Genomic DNA, 10,414 nt, shown 5'->3' with positions numbered 1-10,414 from the left:
TTATTTTTTTGTGGAATGATACCTACTACTATTATATTCTAAAAAATTTTTTTTTTTCAAACGTGATCAGTATACTACATTTCTAAATCGCCGGCAGACCGCATATTATATAACATCCTTAGTAATAATAATAATATATTTGCTAGTAATACTTATTCAATAATTGTGAAGGTTGTAGTGCACCGATAGTAATGATATTTTAAGCACTATAACTTAGAAAAAATGTATTTTTTCAATTTTTAACATCATAGCATTATTGTTAAGATTTTTTAAATACATTTTTTAAATTGTTATCTTAAGTTTTAATTTCATAAATTTAAATAAAACAATGTATTGTAATAAAACAACTCAAAAATTAAATGATATTATGAGGTATTTAATTATATTTATATGGTAAGGAAATCCGGTTGTTTTTGTTCATTTTATTATACAAATTAATTTTCAGGGACAACAGATTGCTGCAAACATTGTAGGAATAAATGTTCATCCACTGTGATAGGAGAAAAAGTAATTAAAATATTAGATAAATGATTATAAGAATAATTTTTCGACAGTATTTTTTATATGCACCGTTACAAACATTATAAAGTTTGATGTTTACTTTTAGTTATAACTCAATATCAAATTTAATATGTAAATAAAAATATTTTAGTCATTTAAAACCAACCCACAAGTCTTAGAATATTTCCAAGAACCAGAAGAAGTTTACGAAAAATTGCTCAAAGTGATGAAATTTCAAAAAGCGCATCGTATTAAATTAGTTGGACATCATCAATACATAGTAAAAGACTTATTTTTGTTAAATATTCATACCTAGTAAAACTAGTACCTTTTAACTCGATTAAAATATCTAATCTTCCTATATTATGTGTAGATATCGAAGTACAATAGAGCAAAATTATACATTAAAAAACTGGAAAGTGAACTTAAGATTGCTAAAAAGTAAATATGCATACTTTAGATACTTATGTACTACAAATGATGAAATTAACTCAATGTTAATTACTTTATGCTTACTATAAAAATGTATTGATAGTTAATACTAATATTATTTTAAGTGCATTGCGGAATACACCACAACATTCGCAAAGCATTACGGAAACCCGATCCATTTCGACGCCAATTTTTCCAAAAAATTCAACACCGTTTAATATGATTAACGCAGAAGCAAAAATTCACAATACTCCTGTAAACATGAAACCGAAAATGCCTGATATGAGACATAGGTAACTATTAGGAAAATCAAATGTTTTGTTTTTGTTACTACATATATATCTACATATTTTATTAAGTGTATGATTTTAAAAAAAAGGAAACAGTCATTTCGAAACGAGTTATCAATTTTATCTACGGGAAGTAATTTATCTGGAGTATCTACTCCAGCGTCTTCAGTTTACCAAAGGTGATATAGCTTTTATTTATTTGTGTATAATTTTTTTATAATATAATTATTACATGTTAACAGTAATGAGTAATGTAACAATGATTAATAAATAATGAACTGAATTAGCACATTATAATTTTCAAGAGTAAACGAATACGTCATATTAACTTATGTTAAATTATTTACTCTATTGAGTTTATTACTTATTTATATCAATTAATTTTATTTATGTATAAATAACTTGTTACTAAGTTGTTATTACTCTTTCTTACAGTGTCGTAGACAGGAATTGAAAATGGTGGAAAGGAGGGGGAGTTATCCTAATAATTACACACTTACATATTATATAAATAATAGAATATGATATTATCATAAGTTATTGGTAGGTAATTAAAAAAAAACATTTTCCAATAACAAAAAAATAAAATATTTAATATTGTTATACAATAGGTACCTAACCCATAAAAAAATATAAGCTAAATAGACAAACTAAGATTCATCAAATTGAAAATGTATAATAGTAACAACTATGTTATTATATTATTATAATATTAACCACATTCATATAAAAAATCAAATGAGGAATGATAAGTTCTCGTTGGCCAGCTTCAACATCCTGTATTAATGACACTTATATTTATTTTAGTCCTTTTCAAGAAATTCACAATGAAAAATTCATGCCTACCATCGATAACTTACAATTAAATTCATTTGGACATGAGTAAATATAATTACAAATTATTTTTAAGAAATATTTCTTAATAATATAACTCAGTTGTATTTTGTTTCTAGCTATCTAAAACAGAACCAAAAAGACGTATAAAAGAAAAGAAATATTAATTTTAGTTTAAGTTGGTTAGAATTACTTTATTTCACAAGCATGTATATAGTCATAATTTAAAATTAAGTTATAGAAAAGGTTTTTTTATTAAATTTATTTAGGTTCTCATATTTATATATTATATTGTTATATCTTACACAACACTAAGTCTTGTAACCAGTAGATGCAATTATTCAGTTTTATGCTCCTCTCATTTGTCATAAAATATATCCTAAAGTATATTATATATTATATTATGTTATACATTTTTTTTTTAAATTAATATTTTTATTTTCGTTTAAACGAGGGAATAAAATGTTTGAGTTTATTTTATACTTTTTGGCAACACTGTCATTTTTGGCTATCGGCTTTGTGTGATTAATATCTAAGCGACTTTAGCGTTCCTTAAGGCAATCATTTGAATTATTCGATTCTTTTTGGTATTCTTATTCTCCGTTTGTTCCTCGCTGCCGCTGTTTGATTGTTGTACATAGTATTTAATTTCACCTTCTTCTATTAAACTATTTAAAGTTAACACAAATAAAAACCGAAAATGTGTGATAATTCGAATTTGACTTTATGCTATAACCGTGGATGTGCTGTGAAATTCGATCAAGCCAATAATCCTGAAGGTAGGTTGTACCTATTTTATTTTAACAGGAGAATTAGTGGGTATATGCTTAAACAGAAATCTTGAAATTGGTATGAAGCATTAAATCTTTAAACAATCGGTTGGCACGACCGATAAATCCATTCAAAATAATTGGTTAGTTCAATAGTACAATGTATCGGACAAATAAATAAAGCAACTACTATCTACTTCCAAGTTCAATATTTTATGGTCCTTTCGATACTGTTATAAATAATTTCAACTGTAAGTCTGTACTTTAAAGTGGCAAAGTTGCTAGTTATGCATATTTTAAAAATTATAAGTTTATATCGAAAGTTTAGTACGAAGTACCTAGATGGTTCCCCTGTTACTTAAATGCAATTTGACTAATTTATTAACAGTTTTTTTTTTTGTTGAATGATTAGATTCCTGTGTATATCACCCAGGTGACCCTTTTTTTCATGACGCCTACAAGGGATGGTCGTGCTGTAAAAAGAAATGTACCGATTTTACTGAATTTCTTAATATAAAGGTAATTCTTATATTTGACACAATAATTTATTTTACTTTGTTACACTAATATTATGTGTCTAAAAACCTATTTATATGTTTAAGGGCTGCACAAAGGGTTACCACAACGGTAAAAAGCCAAAAGAGCCCGAAAAGTATGTTCCAGATAAAGATAGCAAAGATGATGTCATTGAATATCATGCACCAAAACCAGTTTCGTTACCGAGACCGTCAGCTAATTTGCCATTGACTAATATTAAACCGACCATATCTTCTGCTCTCTTACAACAAATGACTGCTACTTATATAAGCAATACCAATGGAAATGATACAAATAGCTTAACTGACATTTCAATTGGTACTATGTGTAAAAACAATGGATGCAAACAGGTCTTATTAATTTATATTTTATTTTCAAAATTCATAAACATTGTCTCTATTAACAATGTCAAAATAGTATAGGCCTATGAAGGTGCTGGAAAAGGGAATCTTACATGTGCCCATCATCCTGGTGTACCTGTATTCCATGAGGGTATGAAATATTGGTCCTGTTGTAATAAAAAGACGTCGGATTTCAATGCATTTTTAGAACAAGTTGGGTGTTCTCAAGGAAATCATTGTTGGATTAAAGAAACGGTAATTTCATGTAATTATTGTTTTTGTTTTTAAATTAAAAAATATTCAATGGTTTTTGTTGTGTATCAGAAAATTCAAGGACATACAGACTGCCGTTTAGACTGGCATCAGACTGGGCCCTGGGTTGTAGTATCAATATTTGCCAAGAAATATGACCCAAACACATCTTATGTGAAATTGTCTCCTGTAAAACTGTCCGTGGAACTCTACTTCCCTTCTGACAATTCAGTGTTTTCTAAAAACATGGAACTTTATGGGGTATTTATTTGCCATTTTCAGTTACAAAATTAAATATTTAATTTATGCCAATTTAATTTTTAGATTGTCGACGTTAATACAAGTTGTGTGTCCATGTTACCCACTAAGGTTGAAATAAAACTTAAAAAGGCGGAAGCAGTATCATGGGGTTCATTGGAATATCGAAAGCATATTCTTTTAAATGGTACAAAACCAACTTCAAATTCAGGAACAAATGACAAAAAGGAAGATTCGAATGCATTTGTTGAAAGTGTTGACCTTGGGGATCTCTAATTTATGAGATCTATTGGATTTAATTTGTAATTTTTGGATAAACATTTATCATTTTAACAGAAACAGATATCTTTAAACCTGATGAATAAAATTTTTTTGTGTTAAAATATTATCCCAGTTAATGATGTTTTTTCTTTTTAAATCAAATATTTACTAACTCAACATATTTTTCCTTACTGTTTGAGGTTTATTACTTTTTTTTTCATAATATCATTTACAATATTTGTTTGTAATATATATTTTTTCAAATTCATTGGAAATACAGAATTGTTAGATACCCATTAGAAATTGTAATTTATTTTTGAAATACATGTACTTATTTTCCAATGGTTAGATTAGATGAGGCAAAAATCATGTACAAAATTAATATAGAATAGTTTCGTATGATAATTTTGTATAACGTTAGTAACTTTCTTATCTAGTAAACAACATTGTGGTAGACTAGTAGATAAAAAATAATAATGGGAGTTATGAGACAATAATAATATATTTACTATTTATGGATTTATATTATACTTGGAGTACAGAGCAAGGCTTTTTTAGGTGCCGTTGAGATGAATTTGTAATTTTTGTCTTTTGGTATTTCGATACATATTATTTTCAATACTTAGATATTTGAAGACATACTTAGAGTTATAAGCTGACAGACAGTCTCCATTTCAGAATGTATCGTCGTTTCGTGTACATCATTGGCACAATTTGAGTTGGTATTATGTGGGTAGGGGGAGGAGATTAGCACGTGCCTTAGTATATTTAGCCATAGATTAGCACCTCCAGTTTTGAAATTTTACATCCTTGTAATAATAATTTATGGCGTTTATAGACTAACCGATAAATAAAGGTCTTCAACACCCCCAGATTTTTCATTCAAATTGCGCCACAGTCGATATCATTGAAATTCAAATTTAATGCATCCATTGCAGTAACCTGCGGTCAATGACCAAATACCTATACTATACTATCAGCCGATTCTTTTAATATTTTACATTTTGTTGAAAAGGTCTTAAAGCATGGTGCAGGAGCCAGGAGTCGTCATCAGTATTAGGTGAACCTACTTATAATTGGCAATTGTATGTATCGGCCACAGATTAAGACATAAGATGTTATGTGGAGTGATCAATTAAGACAGTTTTTATTTCAAAAAACACTAACGTTTTTGAAAATATTTCCTTCACATCATTTTGATTAGTTATAAAACAACATTTTTGGATAAAAAAACTAGTACCCAAATATATTATTTGAAGGCCAGTGGAGGTAGGGATAAGGATATAATACTATTTGGAGCAATTGCTTCATGTCTAATATAGGTGGGTGCCGGTGATATAATTGTAACACCTCAATACAATTATTATTATTATCTTATTTTCATAACAAATATGATAATTGACATAGTAAATTATCATTTTGATATAATAAAGGGGATGGTTAGTGGTAAAAATATTCAAAATATACAATTTGCTTCAAAGACAAAAAGTTTGCGCCGCCACTGCCTAGGAGGGGTGCGTCCCAGGCAAGTCTTTTCAAATTAATTCATAAATATTTTAACATTTTTCTTATAATGCAATTGTGGTAGCAAGGCGTGATAGGTAGATGCAAATTATTTACAGTGTTTATTCATTATAATTTATAAATAAACACTTATTGTTTTATTAATTATAACTATATGACAAGAGCCAACTTTAATTATACAAATGAAAAACGAGAGACGGCGAGACTGATTGACGAACGAACTCAGCGAGAAGCTACGATTTTGCGCTTACATTGGCTGTCGAATCTTCGAGAGGCGGCGACGGCGGCGGCAGAACGAACCTTCTAGAACATAGGTTCCCAACCTATGGTCCGTGGACCACTAGTGGTCCGCGAGACATTGTCAGGTGGTCCGCGAGCCATACTTACAAAATGTAAAAATATTTTAATAATTTCATTTTCCTTTGAGGCATAACACTAATTACTGACAATCGTGTATAGTACGTCGTTTCTTTATAAATTTATATTACATAGTGAAATCCATGTTATTAAAAGTATCATATTCATGTAATAATAATCAAAATTCTAAAATATGTGAAAAAAAATTGATTCTTATTTGTAAGAAAAATAAGGTATACAATTGAGGTGGTCCGTGACGTATCCAAAGTTCTCATAGTGGTCCATAGTACCAAAAAGGTTGGGAACCACTGTTCTAGAACATCACCGAAGGTGCGCAGCGTGGCGCCCGAATGTTCTAGTACATTCGACCGCCACACAATTAATATTTTATTCGACGTTTTTGCTTTCAAATGGGTACTCACCTAAATAATATTCTCTTAAATCTTAGTTTGGTATTTAGATTTCCGACCAATAAAAAAAAAAAAAACAATTGCAATCAATGAATTATGTCGAGTATTAATGTTATTACTATTATACTGTAATACTGTATGGTGTAAATAAAAAAAAAGTTTTTGTGATATGTATCAAAAAAGATGGTAAGGGGCCTCAAAATTGGTTTGCAAACATGCCTCGAGTAGTCTAGTTACGGCACCGACCATTGGCGTAACTAGGGGGCTAGGGGGCTTAGCCGCCCCCGACTACGATTTAGCCCCAAATATATCCTTTATTGATTTAAATATAAGCCCCTAAGGATTTTTTTTATTAATAGTTTTGTCTAGGCTACATCCCAGAATCCAGGGGCGTGACTAGAATTTTTTTGGGGGGAGTGGGGGGGGGGCGTGTGTTCTATTACCAGACTATGCGTAATCAAGGTCCACATATATTATAATATTATAGTCAACTTTTCTTAATAATTATTTTTATTTTTCGGGAGGGGGGGGGGGTGAACCCCCCCAGGCACGCCCTTGCCAGAATCTTAAATCCTTAACCCTAGTGGCGCCAATGCCACTGACCACTAGCCACAGACTTGGGCAGTATTCTGAATACAGCATTGAGCATTTAGAATACTTCTTAAGTATTCTGAAAACGTTTTTTTCAGAGTAGGTATTTAATATTTTGTACAAGTATTCTAAATACAGTACCTATTTAAAATATCAACTTTTTTAACGTTCAATTAAATTTTCTAAATTATCTCATTTTTCTGTATATTTCTGTATCGCAATTTAGTGCTGAGGTATATAAGTTAACTCAAATATTTTATTTTATAGTAATATCCACTAATATCATATATTTTTTTCGACTATTTCTGTAATATTAATGTTATTTCCAATTTTTATGGCGAGAAGATAATAATATGTAGATATGTCAATAAATGAATAATAATAAAATAATAAATATTATAATAATAATAATATCATTTTTTATATCTAGGAACACCAACTCAAAAGAATCAAAAAAAATATTTGGAATACTTTTTGTGAAGTACTTATTATACTTGGGGAATACTATCATCATCAAGTATTCGAATATAAATAAAAACTAAGAATAACGATTTTGTGTATTATCGTAAAGGTGAATTTGATATTTTATGCAAGGGGACTAAACCAAAAAATCATATTTTAATTCAGGTTGAAATATATAAATAAGTAAAGTTTTCAAAGCAACGAGATTAGTGAAATCTTTACATTTAATAAAGCCTAATGTCATTGATAATTTACTTGTATGTAATAAGTGTTCCATGAAAAAAAAGTGGAATGAAATATCACACCTAAATCATTGATATCATGTACTCGTGTTAATGATGATTTATCTAGGTACCTATATGTTAAGAATGGAGAAATGCTAGAAAATGTTATTACTATAATTCTTCATAATTTAATGGTGATTTGTTAACTGTATCAAAATCGGATAGAATATTCAAATCTATTTGTAATTATGATGCATTTCTAGGTATTTAAATTAAAAAAAAATCATAGAATAGTCAAAAAAAAGTTGAGTTATTTTACTAGGTAGTTATTTAATGATATTGATTAATACCTATTGTTAGGTTGTCAGCGATTAATCTAGTAAACTAATATATATTATAACTGCAACAACAAATAAAAACGTATCCACAACATAATCCAAATGGAAGTAAAACAATTTTCTGATTTGTTTAGAGTGTTTAGACAATTTTCTGCTTACTCCTATTCATAAATTAGTGGTGTCCAAGTATGACTGGCCCACGTTAATTTATTAATTGGCACACCAAAGTAATCAAAATTGAAAAAAATTAAGTTCAGATTCTATAAAAATGTAACGTTTGTAAAATGTGGTAAAAAATAAATACCCATTAGAACACCACTTCTATAAATTATAATTGAAACATGATATAACTTCAACAAATTTACATTTACTATGTGTCACTTTGTTAAAGTTAGTTCATATGTTTTTACTTGAGAATTATAAATAGGTGGTAATAATAAATTAAAGATTGATTGACTTTTTTGTTATTTTATACGAGTAACATAAAATTTATATCAATACATTTATTTCTTTTAGATAAATATTTATTAATGACTAATAAACAAATGTCAAAACCAAAGTAAAAATTTAAAATGGGTAGGTACATAGGTACTTTGAAATTATAAAATTGCATATTATGAAATGTATAAGATTAAAAATAACATTTATAGTATTCAAATAATATAATTGATATTATATATTATATAAGCTTTATAAAAATATAATATAGTTTAAAATAAAAATTAATAAAATTAATAAATGATTATAAAAAATTGTAAATTGGATTGTTCAGACTTCAAACAAATAAATAAATAAAATAAATAATATGATTTTTTGTTATTCTAATAACACAATATACAATAATACATATGTACATTAGTATATGGGGATGCAAAATTTTATTTTCTGAAGTTACAATTTTTTTTTGAGAGAGAGAGATCATTATGAAGCTCTCAAAGTCCCAAACATTTTTTGAAATTCTTCTTATGTATGTCGTGTAATGTCCAGCGGAAAAATTAACAATAGCTACCAAATGATACCTGTGAAATAAAAATAGTTAATATTTAAAAATTTTTTCAAATAAACCAAGATTTAATATGAAAAATATTTACTTTTTGTTCAATACTTTTGGAAAATCTTTTAGTGGTAGAATCATATTTGTCATATATTCTGTCTTTATATAGAGATGCTGATTTAGTACTCTGGCTGAAAATTTTGTTTCTTTACACTCAAAACATACAGATTACTTTACTTTCAAATAATTTTATATCATCTCTTCAAGTTTATTTGCACTATTATTTAATGACAAGATGATTGTTGGTGATGGTCTTGCACTTTCTTCACAGTTTTTGCACCTTATTATATCTTCAACTGCACTAGATACATCTTGTAAGTAGCATTCGACAATTTTTATAACATAAATAAACACAGTTTATTGTATGCACCTTTGGGCGGGCACAATAACTATTCTTCAAAATGTTTTTTTAATAACTCAGTTCGATCATTATATAAATTTTTTGTACCGCCATTAAAAGCCAATTTTTTAGAGAATAATAATAACTCATTATTTTTATTTGAAATATAATCCCTATACGTACGATAATCGTTATAAGCAACACTTAGACCAACAACAATTGAATCAAAAGGACATGTGTTTGCTACAACATATACAATCCCTTTTATTTTGTATTGGTTAGAAATATTACCATTTAATAACCATGTTTTTTTGTGTGAGCGCATTCTTGAGCTGTCAATTTCAGGGCATGGATTAGTATACTTGAAATTTCTTTTGTTTTTATTTTTTTCTCTCCGAAGTGGTCCTGTAGTTTTATTTTTATTAGGGATGGGCTGATACCACATATTACCGATATCCGATATTCCGATATATGCTGCCGATATAAAACCGATACCCGATAATATATAGAAATGTTAAAANGTAATAGCCTTTTAAGTATCAGTCTTTCTAGTATCTTACCTAGAAAAGGTAATAGACTTATTGGTCTGTAGGAGGAAGGCAGATCAGGTTGTTTGTCTGGTTTAGGAATCATGATTA

The 10,414-nt window shown here is 28.3% G+C and overlaps 2 protein-coding genes across 2 annotated transcripts in view; both read left to right on the top strand.

The window, feature by feature from the left end:
- Nucleotides 1–2,402, top strand: part of LOC111040869 — a 3,850-nt gene extending 1,448 nt beyond the window's left edge. Inside the window, exons 2-8 of the mRNA XM_022324934.1 lie at nucleotides 446–507; nucleotides 653–781; nucleotides 875–942; nucleotides 1,059–1,226; nucleotides 1,313–1,402; nucleotides 2,031–2,105; nucleotides 2,177–2,402. Coding sequence (XP_022180626.1) covers nucleotides 728–781; nucleotides 875–942; nucleotides 1,059–1,226; nucleotides 1,313–1,402; nucleotides 2,031–2,105; nucleotides 2,177–2,207 — 486 coding nt within the window. The 5' untranslated portion in view covers nucleotides 446–507; nucleotides 653–727 and the 3' untranslated portion in view covers nucleotides 2,208–2,402. The remainder of the gene's footprint in view (nucleotides 1–445; nucleotides 508–652; nucleotides 782–874; nucleotides 943–1,058; nucleotides 1,227–1,312; nucleotides 1,403–2,030; nucleotides 2,106–2,176) is intronic.
- A 230-nt stretch (nucleotides 2,403–2,632) lies between these two features.
- Nucleotides 2,633–4,779, top strand: LOC111040868 (cysteine and histidine-rich domain-containing protein 1). The gene is made up of 6 exons (XM_022324933.1): nucleotides 2,633–2,836; nucleotides 3,240–3,346; nucleotides 3,430–3,714; nucleotides 3,787–3,960; nucleotides 4,030–4,218; nucleotides 4,282–4,779. The coding sequence occupies exons 1-6, from the start codon at nucleotides 2,758–2,760 to the stop codon at nucleotides 4,489–4,491; spliced, it is 1,044 nt and encodes a 347-aa protein (XP_022180625.1). The 5' UTR covers nucleotides 2,633–2,757; the 3' UTR covers nucleotides 4,492–4,779.
- The last annotated feature ends 5,635 nt before the right edge of the window (nucleotides 4,780–10,414 follow it).

The sequence above is a fragment of the Myzus persicae genome, unplaced genomic scaffold (assembly GCF_001856785.1).
Source record: "Myzus persicae strain clone G006 unplaced genomic scaffold, MPER_G0061.0, whole genome shotgun sequence".
In the NCBI taxonomy this organism is placed as follows: Eukaryota; Metazoa; Arthropoda; class Insecta; order Hemiptera; family Aphididae; genus Myzus; species Myzus persicae.
This window is presented reverse-complemented; position numbering and strand designations above follow the sequence as displayed.